Here is a 20,435-nt window from a genome sequence, read left to right as displayed (position 1 = left end):
GGCGCGATACGTGCGAATGACGCAAATTGCGCGGTGCGATACGCGCGAATAGCGCCACGCGAATTGAGCGTTTTGCGCATTTGACGCACTTAACAAGCGTTTCACGGGAATCACTCGAGTTCGAAAATTTGAACTTCAGCGGACATTTGCCCTGCGTTAACCAATCAGGAGCTTGCTCTTGTGGGGGCGTGATTGTGACGTATCGCCTGTTGTCAGTGTTCCTAGGGAAATCCTCCAGCCTTCGCCAACAACAGTTCATCAAACTGGGCTTGGCTCAGTCATAAGCACCACTGAAAGCCTCCGTCAGCCAGGTTCAGTTTCTGGAGAAGTTTATGAGCTCACAGAACTACATGCACTTCTGAAAGGATGTAGTGGACTCAGACACGACCCTAAACGTATCGACGCTGTTTTTCAGTCTTCATAAAGGACATAAACACTGTTATTTTCTTCATAATATCCATGTTAGCCATTTAGCTATGAAGCTAGAGTCACCGGGCAGACAGAAGCCCTGCCCATCACGCGAATCTGCGTCTGTTCTGAAGCGGGGTTTGACGCGCGAATGAAGCAAGTAAACTCAAATGTTCACGCGCGAATCTGGTTTGAACACAGCATTATAAGCCCACTGATAAAATGGCTGACTATACAGCAGAAACAAAGGTGTTTACAGCCCGGTACAAAAAACGATTTTGGTCTATATAGCTAATAATACACTTCATGACAACTGTGAGGGGGTTAGTTTTTTCATAACTCATCCGTTTCCTTTATATTAAGTTTGCATAATTAATTATGGGCGTGGCCACCTAAGTGACAGCTTGTTCTCGCTGGTCACCGTCACTTCACCTCAGCTGATTAGCCGCTGAACTTGGCATATACATTGTATTTTTGTTTTGTTAAATGTTTCTTTACAGTCAATTACTTTTTTGGAATTACTTCCTACAATTATCAGATGATATGGCATGCTGTGTGCACTTAATTGAGATCACAAACCATTCATGTGGCCTCCATTTCACAGGTGAGTAAAGTTACATACTTATACCATCTCTATACATGTATTTGTTTTATTTAAGATCATTTATATTTTTCTTTAGAGCTGTAATGCACTCCAGAATCTGTCAGATTGATTAGCTGTAGGCTCTAGATCAGTCATCTGAAGCGTTGTCATACAGTGTTATGCTGGATTTCATCAATAGCCCTGCATTAACTAACACAGACTATATCTGAAGTGTTTGGAAGTAATTTGTGATTTCCTCCTGTAGAAAAGCATCATAAGAACAATGTTTAGTGGCCCAACATATTACAACATTGTTTTTAAAAGTCTAAACACTAGGGCTGTGCAATTAATCGCAATCGCAAAAAAATCTAATAAAATATAAAAATATATTTTGAAATAAATAATGACATTGACATCAATTGGAGGGGCCAATTAATTCGAAGTAGGCTACGGAGAAAAAAAAAAAAAAATTGGTGGGATTTCAAAGGGCCCTCTCCCTAGATGGGGCCCTGGGTAGTCAGGTCCACGTTTCCCCCCACTACCACACCCATGTGTATGTGTGACTATTTATACATGCAGAAAAGTGCAGTGCTTGTAAAATATAGATCTTTTGAGTATGCTTTCATCTACCAATAAGAATGCGGCACGTTTGAACTCATTTGAATGTTACAGGAAATTAGCTCTGTTCAGAAATGTTTTGTCTAAGTATGAGCACATATATAAAATGCACATCATATGATAACACTGTCACGCCAAGACTGACTTCATCCTAATAGGATCAGGTATGTTTTGTCATGAAGCATTGCTTTCATTGGTCGTTTCCCATTATCCAGTCTCTGACACACGAGGGCAGCATTGTCATATGATTGATAATAAGTGCATCATTTGGCATCTAAGTCTGCAGCTTTACATGTTGCATTGCATTCTGTGGCACATGTTATAATTCCTACATGATTTCTAATGGATAAATAGGCTAAAAATTGTAACTAGATATCGTCACCATCATTTTTTAAACCATGGAGTGATTAAAAGAGATGGCTCTTAAAAAACATTATCAGCAAAATGAATAACACAATAATTTGTATTATGAGATTTTAATTTATGGTGATTTATTCTTCTGACTTAAAGGTGCAGCGTGCAGGAATTTTGCAGCCTTGATCAAATCCAGTTACAGGCCAACCCACTCACAACACACTGACCGTGGGAAGATGAGATATTTCACAAATATTTAAGTCCAAATTGTTCATCCTACAATAAAAATTTGCTGTTACTAGAGCTGCACAATTTATTGTGCCATCATCAATGTGCACATTTACAATAGTCACATTGCAGGATATGCAATGTTGAGTTATCATTATACACTACCTGACAAAAGTCTTGCTGGCTATGCAAGTTTTAGGAACAGCAAATAATAACTTGACTTCTAGTTAATTATTTGGTATCAGAAGTGGCTCATATGAAAGGCAAAGGCCTCTAGATTACACTTATTTAACCTCAATAAAATCTGATCATGTCTTGATTATTAATGATTTCATTAGGACAGTAAGGTCTGACTCTGCTTAGACTAAAGTCTCATCACTGAACAGAAATAATGTCCAGTATAGAATATAAAGTCATGCTGCAGTGGAAGCAGAATGAATATTGTGTCTGACTCCATCATGAGCTTGGAGGACTGCATCCATACATCTCTGACATGACTCAAATCACTGATTAATAAAGTCATCTGGAATGAAGAAGAAAGCGTTCCTGCAGGACTCCCAGAGTTCAATAAGCGTCTTTGTGTTCATCTTCAACGCCTCCTCCTTCATCTTACTCCAGATGTGCTCAATAATGTTCATATCTGGTAACTGGGCTGGCCAATCCTGGAGCACTCTTTGCTTTCAGGAGCTTTGATGTGCAGACTGAAGTATGAGAAGGAGCGCTATCCTGCTGGAGAATTGTCCCTCTCCTGTGGTTTGTAATGTAATGGGCAGCTCAAATGTCTTGATACCTCAGGCTGTTGATGTTGATCATCCACTCTGCAGATCTCTCGCACACCCCCATACTGAATGCAGACCCCAAACCATGATTTCTCCTTCACCAATCTTGACTGATTTCTGTGAGAATCTTGGTCCATGTGGGTACAGTAGGTCTTCTGCAGTATTGGTGATGATTGGGATGCAGCTCAACAGATGATTCATCAAAGAAATCCACCTTCTGACACTTTTCCAAATGATCAACTAGAAGTCAAGTTATTATTTGTTGCTTTTACAACTGAGATCCACGACAAGACTTTTGTCAGGTAGTGTAATTGACAAAGAGCTAAGTCCAGGACACATGTGTAGTTATTTCAGAGTTTATCCATAATGGAGTGAGATTATAATTTTCACTTTTTTAAGGCATGGCAGAGTTCAAAGTATTCAGGCACCAGACAGTTTACCATTTGTAACTTTATTATTGCTGTAAAAACTTTTGCAGTGTTATTTTAGATTTGATTTTTTTAAAGTCCTTTGCCTGGATACTATTTGACTGTCCTGAAAATCATAAAACACTGTTTATGAGACTTTTCTCATTGCTCTTTTGTATATTTGTCATTTGTTTACAATTTATGGATAATTAACTTCTCTACAAAATTGTCCCAATCAATTGAATTTAATAAGTGGACATGGTCAGCAACAGTACTCAGGTCAGCTGTGGTTTTGACACGATGCTCAGTTGGTACTAATGAGCCCGAAGTGTGCCAAGAAAATCTCCCCCACACCATTACACCACCACCACCAGCCTGAACCGATAATACAAGGGAGGATGAATCTATGATTTTATGTTGTTGACTCCAAATTCTGAGCCGAGCATCCGAATGTGGCAGCAGAAATGGAGACTCATCAGAGCAGGCAACGTTTCTCCAATCTTCTATTGTCCAGTTTTGGTGAGTATGTGTGAATTGTAGCCTCAGTTTCCTGTTCTTAGCTGACAGGAGCGGCACCCGGTGTGGTCTTCTGCTGCTGTAGCCCATCTGTCTCAAGGTTGGACGTGTTGTGTGTTCAGAGATGCTCTTCTGCAGACCTCGGTTGTAGCGAGTGCTTATTTGAGTTACTGTTGCCTTTATATCAGCTGGAACCAGTCTGGCCATTCTCCTATGACCTCTGGCATCAACAAGGCATTTGCGCCCACAGAACTGCCGCTCACTGGATATTTCCTCTTTATCAGACAATTCTCTGTAAACCCTAGAGATGGTTGTGCGTGAAAATCCCAGTAGATCAGCAGTTTCTGAAATACTCAGTCTGGCAGCAACAGCCAAACTCACTTAAATCATCTTTCTTCCCCATCATGATGCTGATTTGAACAGCAGCAGATTGTCTTGAGCATGTCTGTCTAAATCATTTGGATAAGTTGGACAGGTGTACCTAATAAAGTGACCTGTGTGCGTTTGTGTATTATATATATATATATATAATATATATATATATATATAATATATATATATATATATATATATATATATATATATATATATATTTATATTTATATATATTTATATATATATATATATATATATATATATTTATATTTATATATATTTATATTTATATATATTTATATATATATATATATATATATATATATATATATATATATATATATATACATACATATATACATACATATATATATATATATATATATATATATATATATATATATACATATATACATATATACACACACACGCACAGTCCTACTGTATACAATTGCAAATGTAAATGGTCATTTCAGCATTTTATTACCTTATGGAATTAACATAACAGGTAATGTTTTTATTTTCTAATTTAAATAGTAAAGTAAAACATTTAATTTTTTAATGAGTTTTATTACTTTAAAATATATATTTTTTTGGGGGGGGGGGGGGGGGGGGGGGATTTGTTAGTTATTTATTTTTCGTTAGCATTTCTGATTAAACCGTATATTTAATGTTTTATCTAAATTGAACTTCATCCTATCTCATTTCCGTGTGCTGATCCAAGGGGGCAGCCGTCTTAGGAAAGAACCCCAGACTTCCCTCTGCCCAGACACTTCCTCCAGCTCCTCTGGGGGGATTCCGAGGCGTTCCCAGGCCAGCCGAGAGACGTAGTCCCTCCAGTGTGTCCTGTGTCTTCCCTGAGGCCTCCTACCGGTGGGACATGCCTGGAACACCTCCATAGGATGGCGTCCAAAACAGATGCCCGAACCACCTCAGCTGACTTCTTTCGATGTGGAGGAGCAGCAGCTCTACTCTGACCACCTCCCGGGTGACAGAGCTCCTCACCCTGTCCATAAGGGTGCGCCCTGCCATCCTGTGAAGGAAACTCATTCCGGCCACTTGTATCCAATATCTTGTCCTTTTAGTCATGACCCAAAGCTCATGGCCATAGGTGAGGTGTACATTAATATAACACATATAAATAATGTTAGTTGGTGTGTTTGGGTGACCGTGTGATAACCCTGACTGTGAGAAGGGCTGCTTTTGATTTACCACCAATCATAACAGTTTACACTACAGGTTGCAGGGCTTTGGGTTATTCTTACATGTAGGTCTGCCTTGGCTTGACTTTGTGTGCCTAAAAAAACTGATGTTTGTTTGTTTGTCTGCTTTTGCCATCAAAACACACCGCCTGCAGAAGCGTGATGTGAGCTTTCAGTGCAGAAGTGTTGAAGAGTCTGAAATCTCCAACATTCAGCAGCTTTCAGATTTCTGCAAGCTGATGCTAGCAAAAGCAGCGTTCGCAGGTTAGCGCTGATCATGCAGTTGTTCGTCTAGACAGTATTTAAAGGCATAGTTCACCCAAAAATGAAAAGTCTGTCATCATTTACTCGTGCACCAAAACCAGTTTCTGTTAAGCACAAAAGAAGATATTTTGAAGAATGTTGGGCGCCGGTAACCATTGACTTCTATAGCAGGTAAAACTAATACAACCTTTACCTTATTAATTAGTAATAAACAGCGAATTAGTAGTTTATTAAGCTAGCAGTGTTAGTTAATGGTTTATTAATACCTTGAATTGTGACCTAAGCTAAAGTATTGCCCTAAACACTATATAAAATCTTTTCAATTTAGAAATAACTGTAATAAATTTTGCATTTAAAGGGATAGTTCACCCAAAAAAGGAAATTCTGTCATCATTTACGTGTTTCAAACATTTATTATGTTGAGCACAAATGAAGATATTTTGAAGAATGTTGGATATACCGGCAACCATTGACTTCCATAGTATTTGTTTTCAATGGAAGTCAGTGGATACAGGTTTTCAGCTTTCTGCAAAATATCTTCTATGGTAGAAAAAGATGGATAGAACAGTATAAGAAACCCATAAAGATTAATTAATCTTAAGGGAGAGTACATATGAGTAAGTTTTTTTTTTGGGGTGAACTGTCCCTTTATTAAGAAAGTAATAATGTGTAAAAAAAAAAAAAAAAGCTAAAGGTGAATATGATGGGAATTTCATATACTCTAGTATAGTGTTTCCCAACGGCACACCCAACAGTACAGTTTTTAACCTCTCTCTGATCAAACACACCTGAATCAACTCATCAGAACAAAAGAAGAGACTCCAAAACCTGAAGTTAATGGATCAGATAAAGGAGACATTCAAAATTGTTGGTGTGCCTTTAGGAACAGGGTTGGGAAACACTGCTCTAATAGTCTGAAATTGGATTTGTGAGAAAATATTCAATATTTCTCTTATATTTCACCCCATAATAAAAAGAAATCACCCTGTTCTCATGAATGTAATGTCAAAAAATGACACATAAATTTATGATAGCTTGTAGTTTTCAGGTGAATTGCTTGCTAATGGTTTCTACACTAATGTTTGCACACTTTTAAAAGATTGTTACTTGTAAACATTGTGTTAATTTAAATAAATATTTAACCTTTAAAATGTCGAAGTGTTGCATAATTTACAATATTTTATACCCCTCAGTCAAACCTCATAATCACCAAAAACATTATAGACTATTATAGAAGGGGAAGAGAAACTTTATTTATTTATTTATTTATTTGAGGAGTACGAGGCTGACATTAAAATCCAAGGACTCTAATAAACTGATTTATATTTAAGAAATAATAATAAAGTAGCCTTGTGCCAAAACTACTAATTAATAAACAGTTTATGCTTAAAACAATATGCAAGTGTATAGTTCATAACTTAAAAGTCTAAAAAATAAATTGGAAGTCATGTTAAATGAAAAAAAGCGAGGGCAAGGCTGAAATCCTTACCCTTAACAACATAATTACAAATTTAATAATTAAAGACACACTTGAATAAACTATTTTATAAGGATATGCAATGTCATCTGTAACGTGAATGATGTTTTATACTAATATTTACAATGGATAGAATTAATAATGCGAGAGAAACCTACATGACTGATATATGTTGTACAGCTTAAGGCTTTAGATCTTTGTCCTGTTTTACTGTTTTTATTGATTGTGAAAATTATGTTTGTTATTATTTTAGTGACTGATTATTAGCATTTAGCATTTCAGCGGCTGGTGACATGACAAAGCGCGCGAGCAGGTCTTGTTACCATGGCAGCATCAAACTTTCCCGAGGAACAGAAAGTGTGAGTCGACATTTAGAAGTCACTTAATTAATTAACGTTCAACGTTTTCTTTAACTAAGATTCGTCTTTTATTTTGCGTTCATATACTAAAAAGCTACATTTATTCGAGGACAAAGGTAAAAATGACGTCGTGAAAGAAAGTCGTCCATACAGGCAGCAGTGATGAGGTAACGTCATCTGTATTATTTCATGCGTATTTATCCAAGATATTTGTTTTATATCTGTCAGTTTTAGCAGTATGTCTCGGAGTCAGTCTTCTCAGAGATCCGGGGTCATGAACTCCGCTTCTGACGGCCAAAAAAGGCGCAGTATCATCGCGGAGGATCATGAGTGGTCGCTGGCGCTGGTTCCTCTGCTAACAACACTCTGTTTACAGCATATTATAAAACACTTCGAAGGTAAAAAACCCACACAAGTCTGTCAGTTAGTTTACACTCTCATAATCACCGTAAGGATTACAAATAAGCCTTACATGCACTCAGAATTGTCAGAGTAGCATGTATTTAAGTTACTAAATGAGCATTTAGGTAACGTTAATGCTTGTTATTATTATTTTTTTATATTATTATAAAGTAGTGCTTTCAAACAGCTTGTTAATGGAGACAAGGTTTTAGTAAATATTTTTGTAAATATTAATAATTTCTTTAATATCTTTGCCACAATAAAGTGCAAATTAATGTTGTTAACTTTAATTTACAGTTAAAGTTTACAAATATATATATATATATATATATATATATATATATATATATATATATATATATATATATATATATATATATGTATAATATCTGTTTGTGTGTGTGTGTGTGTGTATATGAGCAATTCCATGCAAATGACAAAAAAATTTTCGCCAAAATATCGAAACTTTTGTGTAAGCAAGTATTTTACATTGGTTTAAAAATACTCAAAAATGTCTCTGTCAATGTTTTCAAACTATTATATTTGATTTGCCAAATCACACATTACATACTTTGTAAAAATTCTGTAAATTAAACTGCACAAGCCAAAAGAAACAATGCTAATCAAAAGTATAAGAGTCGGCTCACTACAAAACAAACATGATTGATTTTATTCGATTTTACGTTATGGATTTGACATCTGTCTGTTATGGATGTGACAGATGTGAAATTGCCACTTGTGCGATTTTGGTAAATCAAATACAATTGTTTGAAAATACTGACAGAGTATTGAGTATTTTTAAAGCACTGTAAAATACTTGCTTACCCAAAAAAAAAAAAAAAATTATATATATATATATATATATATATATATATATATATATATATATATATATACATATATATATATATATATACATATATATATATATATATATATATATATATACATATATATATATACATATATATATATATATATATATATATATATATATATATATATATATATATATATATATATACATATATACATATATATATATATATATATATATATATATATATATATATATATATATATATATATATATATATATACATATATTAATCCAGAAGAACAAACAAAAAGCGATGAGGGGTAATTCAAATATTTGGTCGGTGCTCTTTGGATAAGGGATTCATCAAAACAACAACAAGAATTAGTCCAAGGCACTCGAGAAATATATATATATACATACAGTCAAGCTTAAAATTATTCATACCCCTGGCAAATTCTAACTTAAATTTACTTGATTTCAACAATGAAGTTGTTTTATTGACCATAAATGACACAGGCTTCTCCTAAAAGATAATGAGAAAAAGTACAAGAGGCATTATTGTGGAAGAAAATATTTCTCAGATTTATTTACATTTGAAAAAACCTTAAAGCTGTGGTCACACTGCACTTTTCACCCGATATACTTACAAAACGTGACTTCTCTGCACAGAAATTAAATATATGGAGCAATCACTTAATCAATACTTTATTAGTGTCTAATCGTCTTGTTTAATCCCGCCCCTTTTCACATCACCGTACAACAGAACTTCGTCAGCTCAAACTCTAGTGTGACCAAGGCCTAAATGAGAGTTTGCCTGGGGTATGAGTAATTTTTTTAAATCAAAGAAACTCATAAGCTCATAAATAATAAATAGTAATAAAATTGGCATTTTCGTGTGAACTATCCCTTTAATATTTTTTGCAGAGAAGCCCATTCTGCATGAGCTCCAACCCAGCTTTAAAACATACGTCCTCCAACGACTGCCAGCATCTCTTCCGTTGACCATCACTGCAAACCTTATTAGCGATGAGAGCTACTGGAAACGCTGCTGTGAAGCTCGCTGGGGACTCGCTGACATCTCCACGTATGATAACAGCTGGAAACAAATGTTCTTCGAGCGTCACCTTCAGAGCATCATTGAACTCTTTATACCAGACACAACTGACACCAAAACAGTGCTAGATGTGCTGCCTTTGTGTCAAAACTATGTCAAGCAGCTGCGGGTTTCTCAGCTGCTGCCGCCCATTAAAGAGCCGTCCCGGTTTGACGAGGACGACGGGTCAGAGTCTGCCAGTGATATGGGCAGTGATGGACCCTCCATGGACCACTTTGATTTCCGAATGCTGCTGGACAAGCTGCCGAATCTGAAAGAGCTGAGCGTGGTTTATTGCGTGAAAGGATGTGGCATGAACTTTGAGTGGAATCTGTTCGAGTTCACCTTCAGAGACTGCGAATCCCTGGCTAAAGCACTCAATTCCTGCAAGACTTTACAGGTTTTTAGAATCATGTTATTGGCAATAGGGTATACATTTACATTTAGTCATTTAGCAGACGCTTTTATCCAAAGCGACTTACAAATGGGGACAAGGAAGCAATTAACACAACTATAAGAGCAACAATTAATAAGTGCTATAGGCAGGTTTCAGGTCTGTAAAGTCTAAGAAGGAAGGCAATAGTTAATTTTTTTTTGTTTTGTTTTTTTTTTAGTATAGTTAGTGGTATATCCAGAGAGACAATTGCAGATTAGGAAGTGAAGTGGAGACTAAATAGTTGAGTTTTTAGTCGTTTCTTGAAAACAGCGAGTGACTGTGCCGTTCTGATGCAGTTAGGGAGTTCATTCCACCAACTGGGCAGATTAAATGCGAGAGTTCGGGAAAGTGATTTCTTCCCTCTTTGGGATGGAACCACGAGGCGACGTTCATTCACTGAACGCAAGTTTCTGGAGGGCACATACATCTGCAGAAGTGAGAGCAGATAAGAAGGAGCAAAGCCAGAAGTCGCTTTGTAAGCAAATATCAGAGCTTTGAATTTGATGCGAGCAGCAACTGGCAGCCAGTGCAAACGGATGAGCAGCGGAGTGACATGTGCTCTTTTAGGTTCATTAAAGACCACTCGTGCTGCTGCGTTCTGAAGAGCTAGTATACAGAGAGCTAGTGTTTTTTCCCCTACCGATAAACCTCCGGTGAAATGTTTTCAATTTCATACTGTTACAGCATCAATCTTGTAGTATATTTGAAGTATAATCAGTTAAATAGATTTAAACATTCATTTAGTTGTTCGAGTGTAAAACGAGATGAAAAGCCCTTTGAACAAGCGCTGTCAGGATCAGCAGGCGAGCGCAGAATCCCCATTGAAAATTGATACATGTTCATATTTAAAAGATATGGTGCATAACAATGTAGTTTAATGCAGTGCTTCTTGTACATTCTGAGACCCACCTTATATTGTATATCTATCAGGCAGTGAAGATCACTGATTTTTAGAGAACATAGATATTAAACGCGCTGATTTGTAATGGTATACAGTTCACCGAACGCGATTCAATTGGGTTACTTAAAATTAAAAGTCCTTCTGCATATACCCTATTATATTTTTGATGATTCTGAGGTTCGACCAAGGGGTATAGGATATTATAGTGTCAATACATATTTAAAGGGTAAATATTTATTTAAATGAATATAACCAATCAGTGTTTCCTCTAGGATTTTTTCCAGCTGTGGCGGCTGACTCTGTTGGCCATTTTACACCGATCTACCTCTATATGTGGAGTTATTTCATTAACAATGTCATGGGCGCAGTATTAAGTCGTAATCGCATTTATGTAACAGCCTACAAGCATGTCAATGAGCGCTGATTTCCTCTGTTCGTGCACAAAACTTCTTGCGTGCCCTCAAATAAACTCGGCTAAAGTGTGATTTAGTGCGTTTATGTACCGAGTATGTCTCCATCATTTATTATATTTGCTAGGAATATTTATGAATGTCTCCGATAGACTTGCGGAGCGAACCACTGCATTAATGCATCCTGAAGTAAAGTGAAACGGCTATAAACTCCAGCAAGATAAAGTCATTATATGCAGAGCCACAGACCTTCATCTATAAATAAAGTATAATTATGGAAACTGTTTATCATAACTGAAAGCTACACCGTGTTTGCTGGCCTCACGCATCGCGCACCTGTCAGTCAGTCAGTCAGCACATCCCCTTAAAGGGTTAAACAGAACGCACAGCACTACACAGAAAAGTTTGCGCTGTTATTATTGACTTTTTCCAATGTTTTCGGTGGGATTTTAACCCGCTATTTAAAAAAAACGGATTGAATATTTTGAATAAGAAGCTGTAATGTAGCCGAAGCGGGATGAATTTTGGTGTGGTGCGCCGCCACGGAAGAATGAATGTAGCGGAAACCATGCCAATATCTAAAAAATACATACATTGAAATGCAAATCAAAGTATAAATAGCAGAAGTGAACAAATAGATTTTCCATACCAGCAAATATTAACCAGACACCAAATATAAAAGCAGACACTAACCCGTATAACATCATCCCCAATGACTAAATCTCCAAAAGACAGACGGAAACATCGGTGAATTGTAGCTTTGACATGGTCATGGTCACGCAAATTACAGCTGCGAGTGAAGTATATTGATCGCAGGTGCTCAGTTTGTGATCGCATCTCGGTTTTGTTCTGTTGATATGTAATTTAAAATATTCGTAGCCTGAAACATATGAAAATATGACTGGATTGTATTGTGACGGCTTAAACGGAGCAATGCTCATAACATCGAGCGAAAGAAGAGAAAAAGACAGCTGGGAAACATAACCTGCTTAGTGTTTCTGTAGGAAACGCAGTTTAGATCTTTTTAGGGTGAGAGGTGTGTGAGTTATTGCCGTCTATTACTGAATGTGTCAGGAATGTCAAAACCAACTTAACCTGGCTTGTTAAGCGCCCCTCACACAGCTTGATCCATCCTGGCATTTCTCCTCTTGGGTTTTAGATTTTAAAAAGGGAAAAAATTCCACTTCCCCGTCCAAACTTTTATGATACCGGGTATCAGATTTGCACAATCCATATGCACAAGGCTTTAGCTTGTTTCCCTTGCTCGGAAGCTTGACAGACCTCCTGCGCGTAGCTACAGTTGCTTAGCCACGATTGGTGTGTGGCAATTTTCGGGTGTGGCTTAGCAAAGGGTCAATTGTGGATGAAAAGCATCGTCAATGCACCAAGATATCGAATTGGACAGAATCGATGGCATAATAATTGTAAACAAACCCTGAGGCTAGTGTAGGTTCACACCCCTATTTAGAAATGTGTTGAAGAAAATCTGTACGTCAGGGTTTTTCAAAGTCTAAGACAGAGGGCCTCCCTTTTGGCACAACTTATCCATTGGCGCCCCCCTCCTCCCAAACACGCACGCACACACACACACAAAATTCTGGAAGTTTTCCTGCTACCTCATCATGCTTGGTTTCAAGGTGTCGCCGAAGTTTAGCGGGTCTCATGCTGTCATTAGCCAAAATATCTTGACAAACCACACATAAAGGTCATGGTTCATCAGCTGGTCCTGTCCACGTAAATCCTAAACTCAAATACTGATCATCATATCGTCGTCTTTTGGGTTTAAGCCCTGAACTTGAAGGCTTTGAATCCGGGGGTCTCAGAAACCGACCCATTGTATTAGCAGGCATATACCTGTATTGGTGGGCTTGCCAAACAGAAGCGAATTCACAGCTGTGGCCTTTTGGGTAAAAAAGGTTTTCTTATTTTTGACGTATTATTTTTTTTAGCTTTGTTTAATTAAAACGTTTAAAAATAATACAAAATACATATAATAATTAAACTTAATAATTATATTTTTATTATATGATATTTTTTTCCCGCGCCTCCCCTGACATGCTTTGGTGCCCCCCAGGGGAGGCGCACCTCACACTTTGAAAACCCCTGCTGTACATTAAACAGGATTTGGGGGAAAAATATACAGGGGGGCTAATAATTCTGACTTCAGCTGAATGTTTTTAACTTTGTTTTCTAACTAAGATGTTTTCACTGGTCTTAATATTTAGTTAGCATTCACACTGCTTTTTTCGGAGCCTCGTTGTTGACATTTAGTTGTGTATATTCCCACTTTTCTCACAGGTCTTCAGGATCCATCGCAGTAAGGTGGACGATGAGAAGTGTTGCGTGATCGTGAACCACCTGCTGGATCATCCGTCCCTGCAGGAGCTGGACTTTTCACATAATCACATCAGTGACCGTGGAGCCCGAGCCATCGCGAAACTCCTGAACCGCAGTCAGCTGAAGACACTGATCGTCTGCAACAACCAGATCAGAGGTGCAGGAGCTCAGGCTCTGGCTCACGCTCTGGCCAAGAACAACACTCTGACGTCCCTCAACCTGAGACTTAACCGCATCGCAGATGAAGGGGGACAGGCACTGGCTCAAGCTCTAATCAAGAACAAGACTTTGGTGAATCTCCACCTCGGGGGAAATAACATGACTGAACCCGCAGCCGTGGCTCTGTCTCAAGCCCTGGTGGAGAACTGTGCCCTCAAGAGTCTAAACCTCTGCAACAACAGACTGGGAGCTGTGAGTACATGTACATCAATCCAGATAGAGTTGTCAAAAGTATCGGCAATCAATGCTGAAATATTCAAAAGGTGGGGCTTTCTCTGATGACGCGTAGGAAAATGTCAATCAAAGTGTTTCTGCAGACTGTTTTTATCAAGTCTGATCATAACAAATATAATGAATTATTTTTACCATTAGAGGCTGGTTATATTCACACACTGCTGCCACATAAGTGCTATTAAACCCCTTTTTTGCACAATAAGTCCCCTTTAAAAAAATTCCAGCTGTCGTTTTTTTACATTCTTTACTCTTTATTTTCTTGACATTTTAACAAGTTTAGGCTACTGAGATTGGTTTGTTGTTTGCTTTATATGTGCAGTAGCTTTTAAAAACAAGTCTGTGGCCCTTAATTATTTATATTAATTTACCATTTGTAAAATGATGTTCTCTCTGTTCAGTTTTGGAAAATCATCAAATCGAATTGAAAGCTTGTTAAAATCAAATCAAGAATCAAATTGAATTGAAAGCTTGTTAATCAAAATCAAATCAAGAATCAAATTGAATTAAAAGCTTGAATAATTGAAATCGAATCGAAAGCATGTGAATTGAAATCGAGTCGAGAATAGGATTGAATCATGAATAGGATTGAATCGAGAATAGGGTTGAACCGAGAGTAGAATTGAACCGAGAGTAGGGTTGATCCGAGAGTAGGATTAAACCGAGAGTAGGGTTGAACCGAGAGTAGGGTTGAACCGAGAGTAGGATTAAACTGAGAGCAGGGTTGAACCGAGAGTAGGATTAAATCGAGAGTAGGGTTGAACCGAGAGTAGGGTTGAATCGAGAGTAGGGTTGAATCAAGAGTAGGACTGAACCGAGAGTAGGATTGGACCGAGAGTAGGATTAAATCGAGAGTAGGGTTGAACCGAGAGTAGGGTTGAACCGAGAGTAGGATTGGACCGAGAGTAGTGTTGAATCGAGAGTAGGATTAAATCGAGAGTAGGGTTGAACCAAGAGTAGGAATAAATCGAGAGTAGGGTTGAATCGAGAGTAGGGTTGAATCGAGAGTAGGATTAAATCGAGAGTAGGTTTGAACCAAGAGTAGGAATAAATCGAGAGTAGGGTTGAATCGAGAATAGGACTGAACCGAGAGTAGGATTGGACCGAGAGTAGGATTAAATCGATAGTAGGGTTGAAACGAGAGTAGGATTGGACCGAAAGTAGGATTGGACTGAGAGTAGGACTGAACCGAGAGTAGGATTAAATCAAGAGTAGGGTTAAATCGAGAGTAAGACTGAACCGAGAGTAGGATTGGACCGAGAGTAGGACTTAACCGAGAGTAGGATTGGACAGAGAGTAGGATTGGACCGAGAGTAGGGTTGAATCGAGAATAGGGTTAATTTAAGAATTGAAATTAATCAAGAATAGGGTTGAATCGAAAATAGAATTTAATCAAGAATAGGATTGATTTGAGAATAGAATCAATTTGAAAGCTTGTGAATTGAAATCAAATTGAGAATCATATTGAAAGCTTGTGAATTGAAATCAAATCGAGAGTATGATTATATCAAGAATATGATTGATTTGAGAATAGAATTAGCCTTTATTCACATGGCTAATCTTTAAAAAAACCTAGGCGTTTTTAGAGAAAGAACTGCCTTTATCAGGCTAACAAACGAATATTTGTTCAGCATTTTTCGAGTGACTTGGACTGATTTTTATGTTTTTGTTTTAGTATTTTACGGTTTTACAATAACGTATTTTCTGAGAAATTTATTAAAAAGAAAAAAGTAAAGAAAAATCAAAGGAAAATTTAATTCCCTTTAAATTATGTTTGATTTTCTTTTCCCACTGACAATTTCTTTGCCGTTTTTAAAATAAACTTCACTTAATTTTTATATTTAATGTTTATATTTTTAAGAGAATTTAAAATGTTTATCTTTTACAGATATTTTGCATCTCAAATTAACATATTTTGATTTAATAATGCTTTACTATCAGCACTGCAAAATAAAATCCAAATTATTGAGTGCATTTTGATTTTAAGACCTAATTATAATTTCATCATTTCATCTTTAGCTGTTAAAACAACCTGAAATAAATCATATAAATAAATAAATCACAAGTATATACGCCAATGACGTTTTGACAACCACTAGCAACCCCCTTGCATTTGCTCTCATTTTTCTTAGTCCTGTGTAACATTTTTCTCATTGCTTTTAATTGCCAGTGAAGAGATGAATATGAAATGATGCAGCGCTGTCTGTCGTTCATGTTCAATTATTCACGGCCGCAGGATAGATGTGCTCTAACACACAGACATGTGGGATGGGGATTACCTCTCTCCTGGGACTGCATGCATCCGCTCCTCCCATCTCCATTTCAAGGCAAAGCACATTCCCAGTATTCAGAAGAGAGCTCATACATTAGTCTGCAGACTCGGAGTCAAGGCTTCTGCAGAGTGTGATATGCTTCGTCATTGGAGCACCTCAAACTTGATATGTGAGAGTGTGCTGCTGTTTACAGCAGAGATATGCACCAATAAAATGTTAAATAAGATAATATGTCACACACTGAAATTGTGGCTGCATTTATTTAAAAATGGCATCCTGTAGAAACATTCAATTCAACATTTAGTGTATGTGGATGAAAAGAACTGACGTCATCAAGAAATCACTGTAGACGCTATATAATTAAATGGGTTTCTGGTCTGATTGTCTGCCAGCACATGTTGTTGTTGTTATATTTAGTAATGGGCATCTGCTAATCCAGATTATTCAAAAATATTTACACACACACACACACACACACACACATCTATAAGTAGTCTGTATTATTTACATACATTCACTGGCCACTTTATTAGGTACACCTGTCCAACTCCTCATTAATGCAAATTTCTAATCAGCCAATCACATGGCAGAAACTCAATGGATTTCGGCATGTAGACATGGTCAAGACGGGCTGGTCTAAATATTTTAAGAAACTGCTCATCTACTGGGATTTTCACGCACAACTATCTCTAGGGTTTACATAGAATGGTCCGAAAATGAGGAAATATCCAGTGAGTGGCAGTTCTGTAGACACAATTGCCTTGTTGATGTCAGAGGAGAATGGCCAGACTGGTTCCAGCTGATAGAAAGGCGACAGTAACTCAAATGAGCACTTGTTGCAATCAAGGTCTGCAGAAGAGCATCTCTGAACACACAACACGTCCAACCTTGAGACAGATGGGCTACAGCAGCAGAAGACCACACCGGGTGCCGCTCCTGTCAGCTAAGAACAGGAAACTGAGGCTACAATTCACACAGACTCACCAAAACTGGACAATAGAAGATTGGAGAAACGTTGCCTGCTCTGATGAGTCTCCATTTCTGCTGCCACATTCGGATGGTCGGGTCAGAATTTGGCGTCAACAACATGAAAGCATGGATCCATCCTGCCTTGTATCAGTGGTTCAGGCTGGTGATGGTGGTGTAATGGTGTGGGGGAGATTTCCTTGGCGCACCTTGGGCCCATTAGTACTAATTGAGTGATGAAGAGTAAATCATCTCAGACTGGTTTCTTGAACATGACAATGAGTTCACTGTACTCAAATGGCCTCCACAGTCACCAGAGCTCAATCCAATAGAGCACCTTCGGGATGTGGTGGAAGGGGAGATTCGCATTTTCTTTTCGCCTTAGTCCCTTTATTAATCTGGGGTTGCCACACAGAATGAACTGCCAATATGATTCACACTCATACGCTACAGACAATTTAGCTTACCCAATTCCCCTATAGCGCATGTGTTTGGACTGTGGGGGAAACCGGAGCACCCGGAGGAAACCCACACCAACACGGTAGGAACATGCAAACTCCACACAAAAACACCAACTGACCCAGCCGAGACTCAAATCAGTGACCTTCTGAGCCAACGTGTCGCTCCCGTTTGTCTGTTTTATTAATATCTATATATTTTTTTTTAACTTGTTAGACTAACACGTACTTTATACTTACTTTTTCTTTTGCATTATTTACAGAATGTTTGTTGTGTAGTGTGGTGTTGCATAAATCAAAGTTGATTTGATTTGATATACTCTAGCAACAATTCATGATGTATGAAATCAAATCTCGCCTACAGTTTTTCTCATTTAAGGTGCTTTACTTCAAAAGATGTCGTGTTGCACAAGAAAAATGGGATTCTAGTGTCATTTCATGTTGCCTTTTGTTAAAGGAGGAGGCTTTAACTGAAACAAATCAGCCCTTATTCTCTCACAGTTATTATTTATTTCTGTGCTCGGTAATCTGAATGTAACACCACATCTCGTGTGTGTCCTGCAGGACGGAGGGAAGGTTCTTGAGGAGGGAATGACCCATAACTGCACTTTGGTGGAGTGTGACATCCGTCTGACCGATGTGGATCAGGACAGTGAGTACAGCATCTGTCAGGCTCTGCACGCCAATCAGATCAAAACCAAACACAACCACGATCCCAGTGCCAAAGTCTGAGCCATGCATACTGTACACGCTATTATTAGTCACCGGAAAACTCTGCAAGCTAATAAAAATATTAAAATTACTTGTATATACGTCTTGCTTTAATACTGTTATACCAATGGACAATTACAAGCATCTAATTTTCCAAAAAAATTTAATACAACACTGTAAAAAATAAGTTGACTCCACTTAAAATTGTTAGGGCATTGTTTGGACTCTTTAAATACAAATACTGTACACTACCTGACGAAAGTATTGTGGTCGATCCTACTTGTAAGAGCAACAAATAATATACCCGCATGGACCTAAGGTCTCACAGAAATCAGTCAAGCTTGGTGAAGGAAAAAACATGGTTTGGGGTTACATTCAGTATGGGGGTGTGCGAGAGATCTGCAGAGTGGATGATCAACATCAACAGCCTGAGGTATTAAGACATTTGTGCTGCCCATTACATTACAAACCACAGGAGAGGGTGAATTCTCCAGCAGGATAGCGCTCCTTCTCATACTTCAGCCTCCACATCAAAGCTCCTGAGAGCAAAGGAGGTCAAGGTGCTCTAGGATTGGCCAGCCCAGTCACCAGACATGAACATTATTGAGCACGTCTGGGGTAAGATGAAGGAGGAGGTGTTAAAGATGATTACAAAGACAAAGCCGGACCAATGTAGCTCCACCTTTTGGTGCCCTTTCTAGTTTCTGGTACCCTTTCAAATGAGTGCTGAAAAAGTGGTATAGTACGGTTTAGTTTGGCACGCTTATTGACAGTGGAAACAGCCATAAAAACGTACCAAATCGAACCATACCGTACTACTCAGTGGAAACTGGCCATTTCCTTACAATTTTAAGTTGAATCAGTGTTTTTTTTACAGTGAAATGCATATGCAATAATTACTGTCGGTGCCTTTTAATGGCTAATCTTATATAGCAAAAAAAAGGATTTGCCCTGATGCAAGCTTCAAAAATCTTCCCTTGTTTTCTGAATAATAGTTAATGAGGCATAAACATACAGAAGTGAGAAAGGGTGTCATTTTCTGAAGAGCGACTGGAGGTTTGTTTGCTGACAGACCGTATGACCCCCACAGGGAGAATTAGCTCATAATTAGCAAGCCGTTTATTTAGTGGCAAAGGTCAGTGTGAGCGAGATATTGAAGATCAGATCAGCTGTTTTTACGCTCAACTTAATCACTGTTAGCTGATTATACAGATTAGGGCTGCACAATATATCGCAGAATTATATGACTCCCAAATACGGTCATTTTGAATACATGCTGACAGTAATGTCATCCTGATTCAAATTACAACACACAGTCTCTGCAGTTTTATCGAGTTTTATTCAACTTGGACACACATATTTGGCCCCCAACCTGAGATATGCCACAAACTGTTTAGGCAACATAGTGTTTACAGACTCAGTGAGAAATGACAGATTATTGTGCAAGCACTGTTTTCACTGAAGAGTCCTTCATGGCAGGATAAAAACATTGTGCATGGCATCAGAACGGCAGAAAACTACAATAATCAGGGCGATATTTAATGAATCCACCCAGTTTTATGAAACATTCAGGAAGAATGTTATGATCTGTATCGTGATGCTGTATGT

At 37.8% G+C, this 20,435-nt stretch overlaps 1 protein-coding gene across 7 annotated transcripts; it reads left to right on the top strand.

The window, feature by feature from the left end:
* Window positions 1-3,557: 3,557 nt before the first annotated feature.
* On the top strand, window positions 3,558-18,924 carry drc5 (dynein regulatory complex subunit 5). 7 transcript variants are annotated; one of them, XM_068215734.2, is made up of 6 exons: window positions 3,558-3,896; window positions 4,993-5,379; window positions 7,799-7,968; window positions 9,717-10,285; window positions 13,931-14,380; window positions 18,681-18,924. In XM_068215734.2, exons 3-6 carry the CDS (start codon window positions 7,809-7,811, stop codon window positions 18,846-18,848), a joined length of 1,347 nt encoding a protein of 448 aa, XP_068071835.1. In that variant the 5' UTR covers window positions 3,558-3,896; window positions 4,993-5,379; window positions 7,799-7,808; the 3' UTR covers window positions 18,849-18,924. The 7 variants fall into 7 exon arrangements, 6 of the variants coding, with proteins under 6 accessions (XP_068071835.1, XP_068071834.1, XP_073789915.1 ...); XM_068215733.2 differs by lacking the exons at window positions 3,558-3,896; window positions 4,993-5,379 and adding an exon at window positions 7,261-7,570; XM_073933814.1 differs by lacking the exons at window positions 3,558-3,896; window positions 4,993-5,379 and adding an exon at window positions 7,547-7,686 and having other exon boundaries at window positions 7,808-7,968.
* The last annotated feature ends 1,511 nt before the right edge of the window (window positions 18,925-20,435 follow it).

Source organism: Danio rerio, chromosome 20, assembly GCF_049306965.1.
Source record: "Danio rerio strain Tuebingen ecotype United States chromosome 20, GRCz12tu, whole genome shotgun sequence".
NCBI classification, from domain to species: domain Eukaryota; kingdom Metazoa; phylum Chordata; class Actinopteri; order Cypriniformes; family Danionidae; genus Danio; species Danio rerio.
The sequence above is the reverse complement of the archived record's forward strand: the minus strand, read 5'-3'. Positions and strand labels throughout refer to the sequence as shown.